The 24,495-nt window shown below is 45.5% G+C and overlaps 1 protein-coding gene across 4 annotated transcripts in view; it reads right to left on the bottom strand.

Moving 5' to 3' along the window:
• The window catches only part of LRRC63 (leucine rich repeat containing 63), a 121,994-nt gene that overhangs the window by 52,918 nt on the left and 44,581 nt on the right, over positions 1-24,495 (bottom strand). For all 4 annotated transcript variants that reach the window (XM_077483242.1, XM_077483241.1, XM_077483244.1 and 1 more), the window contains 4 exons: positions 17,147-17,257; positions 11,816-12,301; positions 7,697-7,744; positions 6,883-7,031 (listed from right to left, as the gene is read on the bottom strand). In XM_077483242.1, coding sequence (XP_077339368.1) covers positions 6,883-7,031; positions 7,697-7,744; positions 11,816-12,301; positions 17,147-17,257 — 794 coding nt within the window. The remainder of the gene's footprint in view (positions 1-6,882; positions 7,032-7,696; positions 7,745-11,815; positions 12,302-17,146; positions 17,258-24,495) is intronic.

Below are 24,495 nucleotides of genomic sequence, written 5' to 3'. Positions count from 1 at the left end.
TTGCAATATTTTATGTTGCATTGTATTTGTGCAGTGGTCTTTCAAACAAATTTTTTTGGGAAAAAAACACATTTTAATAAATATATAAAAAAACTAAACAGTAAAGTTAGCCCAATTTTTGTATAATGTGAAAGATGATGTTATGATGCGAGAATCATGATCTTTATTCTAAGCAAGAAAATCGCAATTCTCATTTTGGCCAGAATTGTGCAGCTCTAATGACAGGGCACTATAACAGCATGCCAGACACACAGTAAAGCTACTCCAAAAGGGAAAACTAGTATCAAATGGAAGTCTAATCTCAGTTTCAACTCATATAGGTTTGAGTATAGCTAAACCCAATTTAACATTGACATGGGTGCTTACAATGGTCAGCATTTAATCATTTATGTAAAACCTTTATCCAAAGGGGAAAAAAATACTGTTGTTGTAACAGCTTAAAATGGGTTAAATCAGTGGTTCTCAACCTTCCTAGTGCCGGGACCCCTTGATAAAATTTCCCAAGTTGTGGGGACCCCTAACAGTAAAATTATTTTTATTGCTTCTTCATTGCTGTAATTTTGCGACTTATGAATCAAAATATAAATACCTGATATGCAGGAGCCATCATTGCGCAATATTCCAAAAAAAAGATAATTTATTGCGCTTAAAACATGAACAGATATACACTCACATAATAGGGTGTTGTTAGATCGGCACTAAGTCTATCCAGCAATCTGATATACAGTTTGTATACGCTGCTCCGTGCTTGGAAGCCAGCGTGCGTTCCAAGCCTCATTTTCGGTGCGGGTAAGGGGCAGGATGCAATGGCAGCATTGCTCCACTAGCCTCAGCACTTCCTGATGATGCATATTTCATACGAAACATGTTGAGGCTAGTGGAGCGATGCCAACATCACATCCGGCCCCTGACCCGCACCAAAAATGAGGCTTGGAACGCACGCCGGCTTCCAAGTACGGAGCGTAGTATACAAACTGTATGTCGAATTGCTGGATAGAGTCATGTGAGTGTACATCTGTTCATGTTTTAAGCTAAATAAATTATCTTTATTGGAATATTGCGCAATGATGGCTCTTTATCTTGCATGAGTATATGGGTGGAGAATACATACCGCTGGACTTGCTGAGGTATCTTTGGAGTAACCAGTCCAAAGATTGAAAGACCCATGTTCTGATCAGGCCCTTATTATACCATATTCTGGTGAGTGCACAATTCAGAAGGTGATGGCGCATCACTAGTGTTTGGGTGCTATACACTTTGTATATCTAGCACTGGCAAGGAATAACTACTTTTGAGGAACCAACTGGGAAGTTTATATAAAAATTATGTTTTTTTCCCATAAAATTGCACAGTCAGGTCATGCTGGACTTACTTATTCACAATCTATTGATTGGGTCGGTGGAACACAGTACTAATATGTTTTTATTAACCGATTCCCTAAAGCCGCACGTAGATATACTACGGCAGAAGGGCATGTACAGGCAGAATCACGTACCTGTATGGCTGGAGCTTTGTGAGCGCAATCACGGGTCCGTTGGGATACCCGCGATCGTCTCACAGAGAGGGAGAACGGGGAAATGGTAATGTAAACAAGCATTTCCCCGTTCTGCCTCGTGACACTGATCACTGCTCCCTGTAATCGGGAGCGGTGATCAGTGTTGCGTCACACACAGCCCCCATAGTTAGAATCACTCCCTAGGACACACTTAACCCCTACAGTGCCACCTAGTGGTTAACCCCTTCACTGCCCGTCACATTTACACAGTAATCAATGCATTTTTAATCGCAGTGATCGCTGTATAAATGTGAATGATCCCAAAATCGCACCAAGAGTGTCCGATCTGTTCATCATAATGTCGCAGTCACGATAAAAATCGCTGATCGCCGCCATTACTAATAACAAAAAAAATTATAACGCCACAAAACTATCCCCTATTTTGTAAACACTATAACTTTTGCGCAAACCAATCAATAAACGCTTATTGCGATTTATTTTTACCAAAAATATGTAGAAGAATACGTATCGGCCTAAACGGAGGGAAAAAAATCTTTTTTATATATATTTTTTGGGCATATTTATTAAAAAGAAAAGTAAAAAAAATCTTTTTTTTTTCAAAATTGTCGCTTTTTTTTATTTATAGCGCAAAAAATAAAAACCCGCAAAGGTGATCAAATACCCCCAAAAGAAAGCTCTATTTGTGGGAAAAAAAGGAAGTAAATTTTGTTTGGGAGCCACATCGCACGGCCTCGCAATTGTCAGTTAAGGAGGCGGTGCTACTGGCTATAACCCTTCATTCTGCTTTCAGCAGCTCAGTTTGTCAAAAGGCAGTACAAACATAGATAGGAGGGGTGGGTTCTGTGTCCGTCAATGAACTTCAGAGAAAGGGGTTTTACGCTGAGTACAAAAATCCTATTTTCTCTTTTGTTCATTGACACAGCACCTTAAATCTTTACCTTAGGGATGTCCCCCAGCAGTGTCAAAAAACAAGGGGTGGGAACAGCAAGAAAATAAACTCCACCCATAACAACCAGAACTCCTCAACTGAGAAGTTGCAACCTTAAACAGCCACCTACAAAACCTTGTGGCTGAAGCAAGCATCCCGAAGATGCGCTCATATCAACCTTGTAAAATTTGGTGAAAGTGTGAACGGACAACCAGGTCACCGCCTTACACACCTGAGAAACGGACGCTTGATGTCAAAAGCCCAGGAGGCACTGATTGCCTTGGTTGAATGTGACGTGACAGGAAAGGGGGGCGCCCACCCCCTTAAGGCATAAGCCTGAACCACGATCTGTCTGATCCACCGAGAAATGGTGGCCGACGAGACCGCCAGGCCCTTCTTTGGAACAGCCACTGATACAAACAGTGAGTCTGACCTCTGGAAAGAAGCTGTAGCAGACAGATACACCCGCAGAGCCTGGACCAAGTCCAAGGAATGCAAAGCAACCTCTTTTGGATGTGACGGCCAAGGACATAGGGACGGAAGCACAATGTTCTCATTTAGATGGAAGGCCGAAACAACCTTTGGAAGAAATGAAGGCTGTAGACGCAGCACCGCCTTATCCTTGTGGAGGATCAAGTAGGGCAACTTGCATGACAGGGCCGCCAACTCAGAAACCCTCCTGGCAGATGTAATAGCCACTAGAAAAACTACTTTGAGAGAGTGTCAATAAGGGGATCTCTCTAACGTTTTCAAACGGCGGTTTCTGAAGCACCAAGAAAACCAGATTCAAATCCCACGGAGGCAGCGGTGGTCGAACTGGAGGGTCCACATGTCGAACCCCCTGAACAAACGTACTCACCAATGAATGAATCGCCAAAGGTCACTGAAAAAACACAGCCAAAGCCGATACCTGCCCCTTAATGGTGCTTAATGCAAGTTTCTGATCCACTCCTCGCTGCAAAAACAGCAGGATCCTGGAAACTGAGTATGTGCGCGGAAACCACCCCATCTCCTCATACATGGAGATGTAGGCCTTCCACGTACAATGATAAATCTTCTGAGAAGATGACTTCCGTGCCCTCAGCGTAGTGGAGATTACCGAATCCGACAGCCCTCAGTCACTTAGCACCTGGTTTTCAACAGCCATGCAGTTAAAATCAGTTACGGTAAAGCAGGATAAAGTATTGGACCTTGCGACAGAAGATCCTCTCGCATCGGCAGCCGCCAAGGAACATCCGCCATCATTCGTACTATGTCAGCGCACCAAGGACGTCGAGGCCAATCTGGAGCAAACAGAACCGGAATCCACTTGGCCTCCAATCTGCGTAGCAGACATGGTAGAAATTTGAGTGGAGGGAAGGCATAAATCAGCCAATAATGCCCCCATGGAGCCACCGTGTCTGCCGTGTCCGTCCAAGGATCTTTTGACCTGGCCACAAACCTCTGTACCTTCCGATTGAGTCGAGAAGCCAAGAGATCCACATCTGGTGTGCCCCACCTTAGGCAAAGGAGCCAAAATACATCCGGATGCAGCCATTCCCCCTGGTCCAGTATCTGACGACTTAGGTAGTCCGCCTGCCAGTTTTCTACGCCCGTAATGTATACGGCCGACAGAGCCAGCACACGCCACTCTGCCCAATGCAGGATGTGAGCAACCTCCAGTGCTGCAGCAGAGCTCCTTTTCCCCCTTGATGGTTGACATACGCCACCGCCATGGCGTTGTCCGACTGAATTCTGACTGGATGCCCCTGCAGCCTCTGTGACCATGTGGAGAGGCACCTGATCGCCCAAAGCTCCAGCACATTGATCGGCAGGTGGGATTCTTCTTGTGTCCAGCGACCCTGGGCCGACTGTATGCCCCAAACTCCCCCCCCAGCCGGTCAATACTCAAGTGTGGACTTGAGCATGCAGTACCGCCTCGAAAGTGGCTACCAGGACTCATATGTAAAAACGCAGCGACGACCAGCAACTTCACCGCAGCTTGAAGAGTCTGCAGCTTGTCTGAAGGGAGAAAGACTCTTGCCTCTGAGGAGTCCAGAATCAAGCCCAGGTACTCCAGGCGTTGAGTTTGCACCAACACCAACTTCTGGAGGTTCAACACCCAAACTCCTGAAGAGTCTGTATGGTGATCGTCACATCCTCCCTTAATTCTGAGGAGGAAGTTGCTCTCAGAAGGAGGTCGTCCAGGTAACCCACGATTGTGAGCCCTTGTTGCCTTAGCAATCCCAGAATTGGGGCTAGCACCTTGGTGAAGACCCTTGGTGCCAACGTTAGGCCAAAAGTGAGAGCTACAAATGGGTAGTGCTCGTCCCAGACCGCAAATTGCAGAAACCTCTATTGCCTGACGTATATGGGGACATGCAAGTACGCATCCTTGATGTCCGAGGACGCAAGGAAATCCCACTAATGGAGTGCAGTGACCACAGAGCGAACTGATTCCATCCTGAACCTTTGTACTTTCACAAAGCCGTTGAGGGCCTTGAGATCCAGGACCGGACGGACCCCTCCCTTCTTTGGGAATACAAACAGATTGGAGTAGAATCCCTGAATCCTTTCCAGCGTCGGCACAGGTACTATCACCCCACGCAGCAGCAGGTCCTGTACTGCCCCGAACAGGGCTTCCGACGAGCCGGAAGAAGATGAAGGTTGCAGGGAAAAAATCTGTGTCCTGTGTCCTGATGAAACCATTTCGCAGACTGGTCGGAAAGTAGGGAGGTCCACCGGGCTGCAAACCCCCGAAGGCAACCCCCCACCCGAGAGTCGGACGGGGGCAAACCTTCATGCGGCAACAAATTTGCTTGCAGGTTTGTTTGGCTTGCGAAAAAAGGGCCGCTTTTTGTCCCTCAGCGGGCACCTTGACGGGAAACGCTTACCTGCCTCTCCGGGCAGACGAAAAATCTGCTTCTGAGCAGAAAAGGAGGGCCCTTGCCTACGGCGTGGCTCCTTACCATTCCTGGACTGTGGGAGCAACGTACTCTTTCCCCCAGTAACATTGTTAATAATGTTATTCATTGAGGCTCAAAACAGCCTCTCCCCTTGGAAGGGAAAATCCGCCAGTGCTTTCTTAGATGCCCGATCCACAGACCAGCATTTAAGCCAAATCGGGCAACGTAGCACCACAGCTGATACTGAGGCTCTAGGAAGCAAGGGGGCCGTATCTAAGGCCGCATCACAGACATACTTCAGACCCTGCACCAACTGGTCTGCCAGTTCCATGCAGATCAGGAAAAACTTTTGCTTCTCCAACTCACGGTGCAACAATTTAGCCCATTCTGTAAGCATCTGTGACACCAGGGCCATGGCTAACACTGGCCGCAATGCTGACCCCATGTCTGTTCACGCTCGATAGCCAGGCTGGGGAGACTACCAGAATCTATATTATTCAGCCTGTCACCCAGCCCAGCTGTTGATTGTAGAGCACAGGAATCAAAAAAGCATAAAAAATAAAAAATTCCCAGGACCAATGGTCCCCACCGGGAGCCAGGTCCTTCTCCTACACTAGGCAGAAAAAAACTGAGCTGCTGGAAGCAGAGTGAGGGGTTATAGCCAGTAGGACTTTCCCCTGGGCGGTACTGTGCAGATTTGCTGGTTTTACCTGTTCTGCCTAGTCCTTGCCTGAAGGTGGTGATATAACCCTAAGCTCAAGATTTAAGGTGCTGTGTCCATCAATGAATGAAAGAGAAACCTGTTTTTAACTTGTAAACAACAAATCTCAGAAAGAGGCTCTGTCCTTAAGTGGTTAGCCATGCACTCTGTACACAGTGTAAACTGCACTATATATGGATTGCAACCCTGAACTCTGTACACAGTCCGCCCCTGAACTCTGCACTCAGCGTATTCCTGAACTCTGCACTCTGTACATAGTGTACTCCTGAACTTTTCACTCTGTACACAGTGCACCCCTGAACTCTGCACTCTATACGTACTGTACGCTGCACTCTGTATATGGCGTACTCCTAAACTCTGCACATAGCGCACCCCTGAACTCTGCACGCTGTATATAGCTTACTCTTGAACTTTGCACTGTACATAGCACACCCCTAATTCCTGCACTCCTGGTACAACCGGCCCTTTGAAGGCAACTATACTGCTGATGTGGCCAGCGATAAAATTGAGTTTGACACCCCTACCCTAGCTCTTCCATGCTATGCTAGCCATGTGGTAGCCATCCTGTCTTGTGTTTGAACTAACATTGAACTAACATGATGACTATTACATTGGTGCTGAAAGCTATAAGCTCATTTTCTTCTGTGATTCAACTAGTATACTGTATCTCTTTCCTAAGCGTATAGAATGCACTCTCCCACTGTAAACGGACTTCAATTTTCAACTGATGTGTGTAATTCATTAAACGGATTTTGGTCTATCTGAAAATGATTGTGTGACCTTTGAAGTAGTGTATAACTAAGATTATTATACATTTGTCTGGAGTTCTCACCTTTAGACTTAAGGCATGTCCTCCATGTACTAGGCATTCAAGCATTGCAAGGTCACAGTATGTTTCCAATATTTTACTTTGATCCTTATATATGGAATCTGAATTTCTGAAATGTTGTGACTTATATAACTGATGGAGGGAATCTTCTCCTTGAAAAAGACAAAATATTAATCATAAAAACATTCACATTTAATCATACAATTAAGCTACTTTCACACTGAGGTGCTTCACAGGTGGTACAGCGCTAAAAATAGTGCCTGCATATTGCCCATTCCCCAAGGCACCCCCCATGTTGAGGGCACGCGGCCTGGTACGGCTCAGGAGGGGGGGCGCTCGCTCGTTCCCCCCCTTTCCTGGCCGGCCGGGTAGCGTGCTCGAACAAGGGTCTGATGTGGACCTGGGGGGGAATGTTTTAACCCCCACAAGCGGGCCGAAATAGGGTTAAAACTGCAAGTGAAGTGGGGTTTTGCAGGCGGGTTTGCAGCACTGCCCCATTGTTTGCAATGGGAAGGGGCACTTTAGTAGCGTATAATATGCCGCTCCTATAGCGCTGCAAAGATGCGGCTTGCAGGAGTTTTTTGACCGTCCTGCAAGCACACCGCTCCAGTGTGAAAGCCCTCGGCTTTTACATTGGAGTGAATTGAGTGGCTCTTTCAGGGTGCTTTGCAGGTGCTGTTTTTAGCGCTATAGCGCCTGCAAATCGCCTCAGTGTGAAAATAGCCTCAGTGTTTATATAGCTGTACAGTGTGTTGGGTCTTCCAATTAGAAGATAAAAATCATACAGTATAGGAAAAACAAATAGAAGGCAATGTACCTAGAGCTGCACTTTCTGCATCCTCCTTCATCACTGCTTGCTGCTGCTCTGCAATGTAAAATAAACATGTTAGCAGTATTTTCGGTATTCAATTTTTATAGGTCACAAACAAATTTGCCCCTGTATTTTTGTGACCACCAGCCACCATGGGATCCCGGGACAACAGCTACTGAAACTGGGGGGGTCTGCCAGGTTAAGAAAAGACAAGCCTATGTGATTTTACTGCCTGTCGACTGCTTACAGTGCTGTGATTGGACACAGCACGAATTTGTCAGCAGGTTGCAACCAATGATTTCAGCTAAAACCTGTTGATCAGCTGTATCCAATCACAGCCCAGGGTTCTGTGTTTACAAACAGAGATCTGACTGTTTCTTCTCCCTTAAAAGCAGGAAGAAAAAACAGCCAGATCTGGGAGTTGGCTGGGTTCACACTAGTGTGATGTGGGAACACTGCGAATCCACTCCAGGTTCCCACATAGCACCTGACTCGCAAGGCAGTTCACATTGCACTATGCAAACTGCTGGGAGTGTCAATAGAAAGTTAATGACACCCCCAAATCAGTTTGCATATCGGACATGAATCGGATCGCATGGGTGTGAACACCCATGCGATCTGATTCTGATGCGGACCAAAAAAGGGTCCTGTGCGAGTTTGGGCCAGATGCAATGCAAATTCAGCCATACTATCTGTATGGCTGAAATCGCATCGCACAGACATCACATGTGATTTGAACTGCAGTCCCACTAAGTCAATGATCAACGCCATTACCATTATAGCGCCTATAGCTGCGTAAATTCTAGTATATATATATATATATATATATATATACACACTATAGTTTGTAGATGCTATAACTTTCACACAAACCAACATACACTTTTTTTTTTTTTTTTTTTTACCAAAGACATATAGCGGAATACATTTTGGCCTAAATTTATGAAGACATTTTTGGATATGTTTTATAACAGAAAGTAGAAAATATAATTTTTGGTCTTTTCATTTATTTAATAAAAAAAAAACGTAGTGGTGATCAAATATATCAAAATAAAGCTCTATTTGTGTGAAAAAACGCTATAAATTAAATTTATATACAGTGTTTTGCATGACAAATGCTACATTGCAAAGCATTTGTCATCCAGGTCATCTGCCATGGACATGGGGATTTTTTCATTTATTTGTTTTTAGGAGATAAATTAATAGATCCCTCCCATGCAGCTCTGAAGAAACAGAATACTGATCTATTGCTGCAGAGCTAAACAGGAAATAAATACATCACCTTTGTCCTAGCCTCACTACTGAAAGGAAGTGACATTTCACATAACATTTTCACACTTGCTTAACCACTTCAATACAGGGCACTTACACATCCTTCCTGCCCAGACCAATTTTCAGCTTTCAGCGCTCTCACACTTTGAATGCCAATTACTCAGTCATGCAACACTGTAACCAAACAACATTTTTATCTTTTTTTTTTTTACAAATAGAGCTTTCTTTTGGTGGTATTTATTCACCACTGGCTTTTTTATTTTTTACGACATAATTGAAAAAAAAAAAGCAGATTTTTTTGGGGGGAAAAAAAACACTTTTTTTGTTTCTATGATAAAAATTTGCAAATAAGTAATTTTTGTTCATAAATTTGGGCCAAAATTTATACCGCTACATCTCTTTGGTAAAAATAACCCAAATTAGTGGATATTATTTAGTCTCTGTGAAAGTTATAGAGTCTACAAGCTATGGTGCAAATCATTGAAAATTGATCACACCAGATGTACTGATGGCCTATCTGATTTCTTGAGGCCCTGAAATGTCAGGAAAGTACAAATACCCCCAAATTACCCCTTTTAGAAAAATAAACAGTTAAAGATATTTAGTAAGAGGCATGGTGAGTTTTTTGAAGTTGCAATTTTTTCCTACAATTTTTTTTTTTTTCACAAAATTGTCATAACAACAAGTTATTTCTCACACCAGCATATGCATACTTCCAATTACCCCTTAAAATACATTCTGCTACTCCTCCCGAGTATGGCAATACCACACATGTATGACTTTTACACAATCTGGCTACACAGAAGTCCAACATGCAGGGATCATCATCAGGGGTTCTAGGAGCATAAATTACACCTCTAAACGACCCATTACATTTTTGAAGGCCCTGGAGTACCAAGACAATGGAATTACTCACAAAATGATTTTTGGAAAGAAAACACCCCAATGTCTATTCTATGAAGCATAATGAGTCTTTTCAATGTTTCGTTTTTTCCCACAAGTCTTTGGAAAACGTGGAAAGAAAATGAATTTTTTTTTTTTGTACACAGTGGTCAGTTTATAAGCTATTTCTAACTCAAAGCATGTATATAGCAAACATTACACTACAAAATACATTCTGCTACTCCTCCTAAATATGGTGATATCACGTGTGGGACTTTTACACAGCCTGGCCACATACGGAGGTCAGACATGCAGGGAGCACCGCCAGGCGTTCTAGGAGCATAAATTACACCGCTAATTTCCTAACGACCTATTACACTTTTGAAGGCCCTGGTGCACCAGGACAATGGAATTACCCACAAAATAACCTCATTTTGGAAAGCAAACACCCCAATATATATCCGATGAAGCATTATCAGTCTTTTGAACGGTTCATCAGAGTCATCAGAAAACGTGGAAAGAAAATGAAAGCTTATTTTTTTTTTTTTTTACACAAAGATTTAAATTTATAAGATATTTCTAACTCATAGCATGTATATAGTAAAAATGACACCCCAAAACATTCTGCTACTCATCCTGAGTATGGCGATACCACATGTAAGACTTTTACACAGTCATTCAACATACAGAGGCTCAACATTGAAGTATTACCTTCAAGCGTGCTAGGAACATAAATTACACATTTCATTTCATTCATAACTATTGCACTTTTGAAGGTCCTTGAGCACCAGGACAGTTGAATTACCCACAAAATTACCCCATTTTGGAAAGCAAATACCCCAACATATATTCTATGAGGCATGGGCTGCAGATAGGTACTCGGTTACTCTGATGGGGCGGTAACAGGTACAGGGTTGGGCTGTGTCAGGGTGACGATCCGCATCCCTAGGGGGCGTGCACGAGCGCCGTGGACAGTACATGTGATTGGACACAGTCGGTCACGTGGTAAAGAGCCATTTTTTTAATTGGCTCTGTACACGGATCTGGGATGGGCTGTGTCCGATGGACACGCCTCATCCCCGATCGCCGAGCTGCGGGCCCTCGGGGGCTCGGATGAGCGGCAAGAAGCCGAGGACATTATATGACTATGGGCCAGGAGTGAAGTGGTTAAAGGGGTTGTAACGTTTTTTAAAATAACAAACGTCATACTTACCTCCTCTGTGCAAGGGTATTGCACAGAGGGGCCCCGATCCTCCTCTTTTGGGGGTCCTCAATGGCACTCCTGCCTCCTCTTCTCGAGTGCCCCCACGGATATCCTCATTCCCTGGGGGCACTCGTGCAGACGTGCTCCCGTGTCCTGATGCTGCGTCCATTAACAGACAGCAGGACCCCCCCCCACCAATGCTCCTGCTGCTATCAATCCAGCCAATGAGGACCAGAGAGAGCGGCTGGAGCTGCTCTACTCGTCCCGGGTCCCATTCGAGTTCAGGTACATAAAAGGCTGTCTTTGGGGGGGGGGGGGGGGGGTGGGTTGTACTACAAAACGTTTTTCAGCGAAAAACCTTGAGGTTACAACCCCCGGAGAATGTACTTCAAGTTTCACATATAAATATGAGCATTCTCATATCTCAAGGGTTATTTTTTTGACAATGGGCCTCAATCTGAATAGCACATCCTATTTACTGTAATATATAAAAGACTGGAAATATTTAATTGACTTTTAGGTAAAAAGTAAACCTATGATTTGTTAATGCAAGTACCTCTTTCATTTTTTTTTTTTAGATACTGTACATAAAATATACATTTTGACTGGTACATGAAAAAGATATTTCTGATTCTATTTGCTTATTATGATTTATTGTCTTTTGTACTGTATTTAATAAAGTACATTACTTTTTTCCCAAGGTATATAATTTTTTAAAATCAGATTATGCTTTTAGTATATACTATAAATTGAAGAAAGTGAATTACCAAGAGCAAGCTGCTGCAGGGGAACTCTTTTTGATACTTCTGGGATGTTGTGAGGTGACAGCAGCACATTGTGAATCTTATCCTGTATCCTTCGCTGCAGCTTTGCAATGCTATCTTCCATGCTGCTATAGGGCTGACTAGAGATCATTGGCTTGTTCAATAACTCTGCCAAACTTCCCGTATGGTAAGCTGACCTTGTAATGTCATTAAAGGTAAATTCAGGAACGGAATGTTGGTAGTGGGCACCATCATTAATATGTGTCAGAACATTTACATTTTGCAAAGACTGCTTATGGCGTCTTTTTAATGGAAAATCTGCTGGCCCTCTGTGTGTTAACTGTCCACGATGTATTTGCTCAGTGATAGGATATTTATGCTGTTCCTGGATACAGCTCAGTGTACTCAGGTTGCTCCAATATACAGGGGAATCATCACTGTTTAATCTACTTGCAGCAGGTGTAGGGGCTCCATGGTCACGAATCCAATCTGTAAAAAAAAAAGAAGGAAACTATTGTTTACCCACCAATGCACTGTATTGCTTACATTTTAAAATGTTATAATCGGTGCTGATTTTTTTTTTTACATCTACTTTAACTCCTATTATAACCCAAGGCAAAATACTCTACACATTACAATGTGATCAACAGCTGCAGTTTTGGCTTTCTTAGCAATAAGCTTCATACAGAGAAAACCTGTGCACTAGCTGTTCACATAAAAACTTAGTTTAGCTTTAATAATTGAACCACTTAAAATTAAAACTATAGTTGATAGTTTTGAGCATCTTAATGCCAGATAAGGTGTAAATCTTTAGATCAGAAAAAAATTATATAAACATCAAGAAGATTCTTTTTTATATTTACAAATAATTGGCATGGAAAATAAAGTCAACAGCAGGGTTGTATATAATATACTATATATGAGAACAGCGCTCTAAGGCCGCGTACACACGGGCGGACTGTTCGCCCAACTTTGTCCGCTGAACAGTGTTTCAGAGGACAGTCCGCTCGTGTGTGGGCTTCAGCAGACAGTCTGACGAACAAAGTTTTTCGGAATTCCCGTAAGACAGTCCGCTGAAACTTGGTTTGAGCGGACAGTCCGCTCGTGTGTAGGCTTGTTCGTCAAACTAAGTTCCGCGCATGCTCAGAAAGGATTTACACGCCGAAGGTTGCATTGCAGTGTATAGGACGTCGTTTTTCTAGTCCCGTCATACGTGCCGTTCACGCCATCGCGCACGCTTTCAGCGGACTGTTCGTTCATCGTGTGTGGTCAAGTCCGCTCATGCAAATTTTGAGCGGACTGTTTGTCGGATTGTTTGACAAACGAAGGGGGGCGAACAGTCCGCCCGTGTGTACGCGGCCTTAGGGCCGGTTCACACAGCGAGGCGCGGCGAGGCGTCTCCGACTTACCTCGCCGCGACCTGCGGGGAGCTCAGCGGCGACTTGCAGAGGACTTCTGTATAGAAGTCAATGCAAGTCGCCCCCGAAGTCGCCCCGAAGTAGTACAGGAACCTTTTTTCTGAGTCGGAGCGACTCGAGTCGCTCCTCTCAGAACGGTTCCATTGTACAGAACGGGGGCGACTTGCGGGAGCGAGGCGAGCCGTGTCGCCTCGCCTCGCCTCGCTGTGTGAACCGGCCCTTACAGTAACTGTCTTTCCAAAATGTGGAATGTGAACAAAAAAGTCCTTTTATAAACATTTGGTGTTCAAATGTGACAAAATGTATATTTTTTAATTTATGTCAATTAGAGTTTTGAATGGCTGATTTTCTTTCACATTTAAGTTAATGTTTTATTGTATTGATACACGTTTCCCATTAAATAGGTGGCAGTGTTTTTACAATTTAGAGCAGTATTAAACCAAAAATTTATTATGTTGCAGGTTACCAATCAATAGATGTGGTGGCTACATCAGTTTTTATTTATTTGGCTTTTTTCCCTCAATTTTCACCTGGTTATCTGGTCAGTAACACACCTGGGGGGGGGGGGGGGGGTAATGTTAAGTGCATTAGCAAATTTAGATACACTAACAAATTCAAGTCGGTCTATAATCAGTTACAGCAAACAGTTTTTTTCCCTTTTGGGATAAAGGTTTTGCTTGAATAAATAGAATCTGCTCAATTTAATCACCCATGCCAGTGTTACATGGCTTGTCTCAACCATGTAAACTGATACACTCTGCCGGAGAGCTTGTGGTTTTAAAAGACAACAGGCTTGCTGGCTGGATCACCAGATGAAAAAGAGAAGAAAGCAAAACTAAAAAAGTAAACTAATACCCCATCACATCTAACAATTGGTAAGCTGCAATATAATAAATGTTTGCTTTTGGGTTTATTACTGTTTTAATCATATACAGTATAATATAACAGAACATAATCATATAGCAGGTTTACTCAAAGTAAACCTATAGCAAATATAAACTGATTCGGGTATGGGACACCGGGTATCTCACTGGGTTTCAGTGGATGAATGAGGTGGCAAGGGAGCATGGGTGAGGGATATTTTAGAATCAGAGTATTTGTTTAATTTGTGCTTTTGCAATTCAAAATGAGCCTCGATGTTTTACTTTGGCTTCTAAGGACTCAATTTGCATGCATCTTAGTCAGACTGGGTCTACATTCTGACTATTCAATATAAACCTCTAAGCCCCTGTACACACGGTCGGAGATTTCCACAACCAAATCCGTCGGATTTTGTCCGTCAGATCTTGTCCGAAACTGTTGCATACACACGGTCGGGCCAAGTTGGCGAAAAATCCGATCTTTCAGAACGTGATGACGTAATTTCGTTACGATGGGACTACGTTCAGGCTAGTAGCCAATAGCTTTGATGTAGGAATTTGATCTGAGCATGCGTGGCACTTGGTCCGATCAAAATTCTCTACACATGTTCGAATATGTCCGACCAGCCCAGTTGGTCAGGAAATATTTCCAACATGTTGGAAAATTGGGTCCGACGGAGATTCGAACGGAATCAATCCGATGCATACCACACACAGTCGGATTATCTGACGACACGGTCCGATAAGACGCATTCCGACGGATTCTCCGATCGTGTGTACGCGGCATAAGACCCTTTGCACAGTTCATGAGAATTCAGACTGCTATACATTCATTTTTGAGTATCTATACTAATTACATACATGTATTCCTATTAAAATGTGTAAAGCAATATGCTCACAATGCAATATACTGTATGTGTCTTTTACAAAAACTGTTGAAACTGCTATGTTGTCAGTTCTTTAACAACCTCAATACAGTGCCGTTACACTGACCAGACCAATTTTCAGCTTTCAGCACTCTCACAGTTTGAATGACAATTACTCAGTCATGCAACACTGTACCCATATGAAACTTGCGTCCTCGGATGAACCGTGACAGGTACTTGGGTACTTTGATGGGCTGTGACAGGTACTCGGGTACTCTGATGGACCGTGACAGATACTCGGGTACTCTGATGGACCGTGACAGATACTCGGGTACCATGATGGACTGTGACAGCTACTCGGGTACCCTGATGGACCGTGACAAGTACTCGGGTACCCTGATGGACCGTGACAGGTACTCGGGTACTCTGATGGGCCATGACAGGTACTCGGGTACTCTGATGGGCCGTGACAGGTACTCGGGTACTCTGATGGGCCGTGACAGGTACTCGGGTACTCTGATGTGCCCTGACAGGTACTCGGATACTCTGATGTGCTGTGACAGGTACTCGGGTACTCTGATGGGCTGTGACAGGTACTCGGGTACTCTGATGGGCCGTGACAGGTACTTGGGTACTCTGATGGGCCTTGACAGGTACTCGAGTACTCTGTGTCAGGGTTTCTCCTGCACAAAACGGGTGGATGCGCAGGTGCGCGTACGCGATGTGCGCGTACGCGCGCACGGTGTTCGCGTGCGCGATCACGGCGTTCGTGGGGGTTCACGTGCACGCGCGCGGCGCGCTGTTCGCGCGTGCGCGTTAGCGCGGTTTGGCGCCAGTGGGCCTATTTAAAGAAGGCTGCTGCATCTACTTGGTGCTGTTTGTCTGCAGATCTGTACCCGAACTACTTGCTATCTGCCTGCTGTTGTGATATCTGACCCGGCTACCGTCTGACCTCGCTGACCTCTCCTGCTCTGACCCCGGACTGCCTGACCTTGCTTTGGACTGTCCCTTTGTTGCCGAACCTCTGCCTGCCTGCACTGCTCTTCTGCCTGCTGTACTTACCTGCCTGCTTATCCATTGTGACCCGGCCCGCCTGACTATTCTTCTGCTGTTCAAGTGTGCTGCACCCAGTCCTTGCTGCCACTGACTTGCCTGCTGATTGCCGGCCTGTCTACCAACTTCTCTGCAGTTCCAGCATCCAGAAGAACCAGCCGCTGCTTCCAGTCAGACACTCCTACCCCGCTGCGCTCACGGGGCCACTGTCTCCATTCCAGTGGTCCCTGAACCAGAGCTGTAAGAGAAGTCTTCTTCCATCAAGTCGGGCTCATCACCAGGAAACCTAACACTCTAATGGGCCGTGACAGGTACTCGGGTACTCTGATGGGCCGTGACAAGTACTCGGGTACTCTGATGGACCGTGACAGGTACTCGGGTACTCTGATGGACCGTGACAGGTACTCGGGTACTCTGATGGACCGTGACATGTACTCGGGTACTCTGATGTGCCGTGACAGGTACTCGGGTACTCTGATGGGCTGGGACAGGTACTCGTGTACTCTGATGAACTGTGACAGGTACTCGGGTACTCTGATGGGCTGTGACAGGTACTCAGGTACTCTAATGGGCTGTGACAGGTACTCTGATGGACTGTGATTGACAGGTACTATGAGGGGTGGTGACAGGTCCTCTTTATTGGGGGGGGGGCAATCAGTGTGATTGGTGTACACTAGGCGGTAACGAGATGTTACCGCAATCTCCTCCTCACACACGATCGGTGTGTGAGGAGGAGAACAACCCGGTAACATCTCGTTACCGCGGTTTGTTTACATTTTAGTGATCGGCTGTAAAAGGATCACAGCCGATCACGTGGGTAAACAGCCGGCCAATGGCTGTTTACCAGCGTCAGTGACGAGCAGTGTTCCCGGGGAACACACCGCCACCGATGTGCGCGCGCATGCTTCGTGCACAGTTGGGGTGTGACCATCTGTGATCGGCCGTGATGAAATCACGTGGTAAACAGCCATAACCAATTGCTGTTCACCCCCTTCGGTGGCCAACGGTGTCTCCGTGGCACGCCGCCACCGAAGAAACAGGGATGCGCGCGCACGATCGCACGCATTCCCTGTTTAAACGGCCTCCCGCCACAATAGGTGCGCCGCCTGGCCGTCAGCAAACAGTTAATGAACATACCTTCACAGAGCAGGTCTGTGTTTTCTGCAGTCACCAAATCACTACTCCCATGTTTATTTTCTTGTATCGCACGGATCTGTATTTGCTGCTGTTCACAAGAAGGGGTGCTCCCTGTACAAAAGAAACACATATTAAAGGTATAAAATGGCTGACTATGGTTAGTATGTTTAAGATGTACAAATAATCAACAGAAGGCAACAAGATATGTCCTAATGCAAACTTTATTCATATTAGCTTTATTCAAGAAAGATTTCTTATACTTTAATGAAAATTAAAAGGGCACTAGTTTCACCCCCCTCCCCCCAGTGTTTGTTTTCTTTGGGTCAAACGTCAGAAAAAGTTAACTTTGGTTTGTAGCTACCAAACAAAGGGTTAATCCACTTTTGGAAAAAATATAGCAAATAAAAAATATATATATATAGCATATATAATAGCAACACGAGTCATATTGTAATTGAATGTTATTAAAAATGACCTTTCCTTTTTAATCTGTAGCTCTGTCATTTTCTGTAAAATTCAATGCAATATGGCTACCTGGAGGCCTTCTGTACACCAAGCCTCCAGAAATATAATTTCCTGTTTGCGTGACTGGCTGACTGATTTTCCCAAAAGTCTGCACTAAGATACAAGTCAGATTTTAGTCATCCTCTCCAACAGGGTTAAAGTGGATGTAAATCCAGTTCATGAAATTTGAGCTGGGCACATATATCTGCAGTGTTTTGTTATCTCACTTCAAAGCACTATGCCCCATAGCTGTCTCCTGCTCCATTCTTCTGTTATCAGCCTGATAACTCCTGTCAAGTTCTCTGTTACATGTGATAAAAGCAGCCAGAGTTTTGTGTTGGGGAGGATGCTATAAATAGATTAGCAGTGTGCTGAACAATTCAAGGGACAGAGCTGAAAGTCTCCACCTATGGGGAGAGGGGGTGTGTGCCTTTCCTCCAATCCACTGTCTTGGCTGTATGCCCAGGCTTCACTGCAGTGTTAATCAGGAAGAGAAAATCTCCTAACACCATGTACACATTCTAAACAGTATATAAAGATGAAGACAGCAGAAATACATGTAAGACTTATGTAGGGAGATTGGTATCATCCCTGTGTATCCATCTGAGGCTGTTCACTTCACTATGTATATGTGAGGGATTACATCCACTTTAACCACTTTTAAAGGAATGAAGACCATGTAGCCTTCCTTCCTTCATTGGAGCGCTGCAAGTGCATCAGTTGATCAATAATGAAATATCACTCCCATTCAGAATCAGTATCCAATAGACATAGCAGAACAAACAGAAGAAACAGGAAGAAAACTGCAACACGGTTTAATAAAATCCTTGCAATATACATTGTTCACCCAGAGGGTATTGTTGTTTCCTCAACAAAAGTAGACTCTTTAAAGCGGAAATTCCAGTCCCTGAAACACTTTTTGTTTTAAAAAATGCGCTGCATTTGTTTAAACATGTACATTAACAATTGCAACATGTCGTATGTGTTTCAATTTTACTTTCTTCAAAAATAGTTTTGTACCTATTGATCCGGAAGAAGGCAGGTTCCATTTAAGCTGTGGGCACCTGAAGCCCTCCTGTCTTCATTTCCGGGATTTCCTCACGATTTTGTGAATGTGCAGTAATGCCGCTGCAAGGCTCTCCAACTTCCTGACAGGTTGCAATAGCAATGTCGGTATCGGCAGAAGTTCCCGCCCCATCGCTAGAGCAACCTGTCCATCAGACATGTTTGTGTCATTGATATATTGCAGCTTACCACTCATTAGACATGGTGACTGCATTATTTTTCTTTTTTTTTTTGTTTTTTTTCCTTTCTGGCTTTGCCTGGTAAATCAGCCAGTAACACACCCCATGTACCCCCACTCTGGATGAATGAACACAGGGAGTACCTGTGGACAGCAGCATTGTTAATCTAGGGGAGGGGTAGTCCTAGATGTACTAGCAGATTTAAACACAGTAACAAATTGAAGCCAAACTCCGTCTAATACTTTATAAGAAGTTACGGGAACAGTTTTTCCTCCTTTTGGGATAAATGAATACAAGATGGCCATTGTAAGCACCCCTATCAGTGGTGAATTTGTCTCAAACTTGTAACTGCTACATCTGAAAGAGAACTTATTTTTTTGAATAACAACAAACTTAATGGCCAGATTACCAGGTAAAAATAAGGGAAGGAAAGCCTTAAAAAGAGAATGAATATCACCACCTCATCTAAAAATTGATAAGCTGCAATATAATAAATGTTTGCTTTTGGGTTTCAAGCGGTGTTCCACCCGCAAATTATTTTTATTTTTTAAAGTCAGCAGCTACAAACACTGTAGCTGCTGACTTTTAGTAAGGACACTTACCTGTCCAAGGAGCCCGCAATGTCAGCCTCCCAAGGCCAATCCATCCACCAGATCAGGTGCAGGCACCGCCATTCTAATTAAGGGAAACCAGAAGTGGAGCCTTGCGGCTTCACTGCCCGTTTCCTACTGTGCACGCGTGAGTCGCACATCGCTTTGGGAATGGCCCGCTGTCTTCTGGGACACAGGTCCCAGAAGATGGGGGGGGGGGGGGTCACCGCACAAGAGAATATGGCATCCTGCACCGCGGACCAGATGGATCCAATGTACTTCATAAAAAGGTAATATAGAAGAAAAAAAAAATTTTTTACTATCCAAAAACGAGGGGTGCAGAGGTGGTCTTTCGTTTAAGACCACCTCTCAAAAGTGGGTGGAACTCCGCTTAAATACCACTTTAAATGGCACTTGTGGAGGGGGAGGTGGGAAGATGTGAGGCGGCGTACGTCGCATCCCCCAACACTGTTAACTATGGAACCTGGCAGAGAGCCTTGGGGGCACTATCACTGTATAATGTTTATAATGTTGAACAAACTAAAAAATCTATGCTCCACTCTACACAGAGGATATTTGAACATGGGAATAAAAATGGCAGACTTTTAGCCTGGCTGGCGAGGGAACGGGTGGGATCCACACACATTGCGAGCATATGGGACGAACATGGTAAAGTAATGTCCTCTCCTGAGGACATTAGCTCCAGATTCTATACCCTTTTTCGCGTGGTATATACCTCTAGGACCCGTTTTACCCCGTCGGAATTGAGGGAATACTTAGCGAAGATCCCCTTCCCTGTCCTTTCAGACACTCATAGGGCCCAACTTGATGCAGCTATATCTTTAGAGGAAGTCCAGGCAGCAACTGGATGTCTGCAGGGAGAAAAAACCCCCGGAGCAGACGGTCTACCTACTGAATTCTACTCCAGATATATGGATCTACTTGCCCCTAGACTAACAACTCTCTTTTCCAGACTGGTGGATGGGGATGTCTTACCCAAATCCATGGAAGAGGCTATTATTGTACTTATTCCTAAACCCGGCAAGGACCCCTAGGACTGTGCATCTTACAGACCCATTTCACTGCTCAATGTGGATGCAAAAATTTTGGCAAAAATATTGGCCACCCGTCTGTCATTAGTTATTTCCACATTGATCCATGTAGACCAGAGCAGGTTTATGTCAGGTAAAGGCACAGATATTAACATCATACGCCTGTTCCTCAATCTATCCATGACGCACAACAATACTGGGTCCAGAGTGATTGCCTCATTAGTTGCTGAGAAGGCATTTGACTCTGTGGCGTGGGAGTACCTTTGGGAGGTGTTGAAGCATTTTGGCTTCGGCCCTGGCTTTCTGCGCTGGATTCAGCTGCTCTACCGGGTGCCGAGGGCCAGGGTACGTACTAACAATAGGGTATCAGATCCCTTCCCACTCCACAGAGGTACTGGACAGGGCTGCCCGCTGTCCCCTAGCCTTTTTGCCCTGGTGCTAGAGCCCCTTGCTATACTGGTCAGGGAGTCGCTGGAGGTTCGGGGAATGCGGATAGGTGACTTGGAAGAAAAAATGTCCCTTTACGCGGACGATGCCCTACTCTACCTGCAGGATGCCGGGCCTTCCTTGACTGCTGCACTACAGCTATTTAACAAATTCGGAACCCTGTTGGGAATCCGCATTAACTGGTACAAATCAGTTCTGTTTCCTCTGGACACTCCGGTCCCGGCTGTAGCTAATCCTACGACCCTGACATGAGTTTAAATACCTGGGGGTTAGGGTGGCCAGGGACACTGATCAGTATTATACTCTCAACATACACCCCTTGCTCCGGCTTCTTAGGGAAAGGTGTCAGTCATGGTCCGGACTTCCAGTAAATTTGCTGGGCCACATTAACATTTTGAAAATGATCATTCTGCCCAAATGTACATACCTCTTCCGGAAGAGCCCAATGTGGATTCAGGCATCCTTTTTCCAGAGATGAACCATTGTATTGTTTCCTTCATTTGGAATAGGTCGATCCCCGTCTAGCAAAAACGGCACTATATTTACCAACACACTTGGGTGGGCTCGCTCTCCCAAACATGTGGGTGTACTACTGGGCTGCAATGTTGGTTATGACCTACAGGTGGTTTGAAGGGAGATGTTATAACGTGGTGGTGTGCGCGGAGGCGGCTAGGTTAGGCTCCTTACTGGCATTGCAAAATTTTATTTATAGGTACCTATGCGGAATTACCTGCACCACTGAGAGCAACGGTGTGAATCTGGCCTGCTGCCCGTCGTCGTTTTTTTCTAGAGGACAGATGGTCCCCCGTGCAGCCACTCTGGGGAAACCCTAACCTACCGCACTTTAGGATGATTCCTGATCCTCAGGTATGGGTGAGATTCGGTATTAAAATCCTAAGAGATGTTTTGCCAGCAGGTACATTGCTGACGTGGTCACAGCTCTCCACAAAGTATGATTTGCTTGGCTGGATGTACTTCAGATACGCCCAGCTCCGGCATGCAGCTAGGGCCCAGTTCCCCCACGGCCCCACTCCTCCAGTTTGACCCGGTGGAGGACCTTTTGTCCTGCAGTGATTTGGGGAAGCCTCTCTCTGCTTTATATGGTACCCTACTGGCAACGGACTCTCCGAGGTTGGAGAGGCTGTGGGACATGTGGAAGAGGGATATTCCCACCTTAGACGAGGAAGACTGGGTGGATTGCTTGGAACTGGGTCTTAAATTGGTAATCTCAGCTGGAGACAAGCTGATACAAATAAAATTCAACCATAGAACCTATTTCACTCCAGTGAGATTGTCCAAAATGTATCCCAATAGAGACCCGCCCTTGATGTCGTATACACCTGGGTACATATCTGCACATGTTTTGGGACTGCCCTGCCCTGTTGATCTTTTGGACTGGTATTTTTGAACAGTTAAAAGTCAGACTTGGGGGGGTATGGGGAGGAGGGGGGAACGGGGAAAAAAAAAAAGAAAAAAAATATATAGAAGGAAGAACTAGAACATACTTTAGGGGAAGGGGAAACAGGGATGTCAATAGAGAGAGGTGGAAGGAGAAAGACCAATGGGGCGAATGAGAAACAGCTAAACGGGAGGTAAAAACTGGACTAAAAGGGAAAATAAATTAATGAAATTCAAAATCTTGTTATACCTGAAGGGTTCCACATGTACTGTCACTTTAAGGCTGACTCCACCCAGGAGTGATGACAAGGGTCAATGGGCATAGTAGCCATCTTAGAGCACATGTAAGGAAGCATAATAAGATGTACTGTCCTGAGATGCATGTTGCAGTGTACAGTGAGTACTGAAATAAACATCCGTTGTTCCAGACCAGAATCTTGTGTCTCTCACAACTCAGAGGATATAACAGTGGCAACGAGGATGGGATTTACAAAGGGTCTATTAGTCTGAGAGAGAGACAAAGGCAGTGTGGATTGTCACCTGGATAAAAGCAATCACAGATCCCAGCAGGAAAATGTCATTGATCGGGACATTAAGTGAATTTGATGGAGAACAGACATCCTGGAGTTCCTGGGTTGAGAGACTGGAACAGTATTTCAGTGCAAATGACATCCCAGGTGAAAGGCAAGTAGCAGTATTTCTGACAGTGGTTGGTGCTAAGACATATGACACCCTAATGCTGGCCCCGTCACCTGGTATGGACTTAAAGGGGAAGCCCTACGCCAAAAAAAACGGCGTGGGTGTCCCCCCAAGGTCCATATAAGACCCTTATCCGAGCATGCAACCCGGCCGGTCAGGAAAGGGGTGGGGACGAGCGAGCGCCCCCCCCCCTCCTGAGCCGTACCAGGCTGCGTGCCCTCAACATGGGAGGGTGCTTTGGGGAAGGGGTGACCGTGCGGCCCCCCCACCCGAAAGCACCTTGTCCCCATGTTGATGAGGACAAGGGCCTCTTTCCGACAACCCTGGCCGTTGGTTGTCGGGGTCTGTGGGCGGGGGGCTTATCGGAATCCGGGAGCCCTCTTTAATAAGGGGGCCCCCGGATATCGGCCCCCCACCCTATGTGAATGAGTATGGGGTACCCCTACCCATTCACCTGTGAAAAAAATGTAAATAAAACACAACACACAAGGGTTAAAAATAATTTATTGCACAGCTCTGAGGGGTCTTCTTCCATCTTGGGGGGTCTTCTCGCCGGACTCCTCCGCTATCTTCTGCTAGCTCTTTTACTAGCGGAGGAACCCGGCTTTCTTCTTCGCTGCCGCCCGGGGTCTTCTTCCGACTTCGGGGGGTCTTGTCCCCCTCTTCGGTTTTTCTTGCCGGGCCTCCACTCCTCCTTCTAGCTCTTTTACTGGCGGTGGCCTGGTCTTCTGTCGCCGCTGTCTTCGCCGCCTTCTGTTCTTCTCTTCTTGAGATGTTGACTCGTCGCTGTCTCTGGCCCCAATGACAGGGATGTGTTGCGCGGTGACTTATATAGGGACAATGGGCAGGGTCACCGGGTGATGTCCCCGCCCATTATGATGTCCCAGTCCCAGCATCCTCTGGGACTGTGACATCATAATGGGCGGGGACATCACCCGGCGATGTCCCTATATAAGACGCCGTGTCCCTGTCATTGCAGCCAGAGAGCGCGTTGAGTCAACATCTCAAGGAAGAAGAACAAGAAGAAGAGAAGGCGGTGGCAATAGAAGACCGGGCCACCGCTTATAAAAGAGCTGAAAGAAGGCGCGGAGGCCCGGCAAGAAGAACCGAAGAGGGAGACAAGACCCCCGAAGTTGGAAGAAGACCCCCGGGCGGCGGCGACGAAGAAGAAAGCCAGGCTCCTCCGCTGGTAAAAGAGCTAGTAAAAGAACAGAAGATAGCGGAGGAGTCTGGCGAGAAGACCCCCCCACGATGGAAGAAGACCCCCGGAGGTACATTGTACCCCATACTCATTCACATAGGATGGGGGCCTGGATCTGGGGGCCCCCTTATTAAAGGGGGCTCTCGGATTCTGATAGGCCCCCCTCCCGCAGACCCCGACAACCAACGGCCAGGGTTGTTGGGAAGAGGCCCTT

The sequence above is a fragment of the Lithobates pipiens genome, unplaced genomic scaffold (genome assembly GCF_037356315.1).
Source record: "Lithobates pipiens isolate NorthernLeopardFrog02 unplaced genomic scaffold, aLitPip1_a1.2 Scaffold_16, whole genome shotgun sequence".
Classification (NCBI taxonomy): domain Eukaryota; kingdom Metazoa; phylum Chordata; class Amphibia; order Anura; family Ranidae; genus Lithobates; species Lithobates pipiens.
This window is presented reverse-complemented; position numbering and strand designations above follow the sequence as displayed.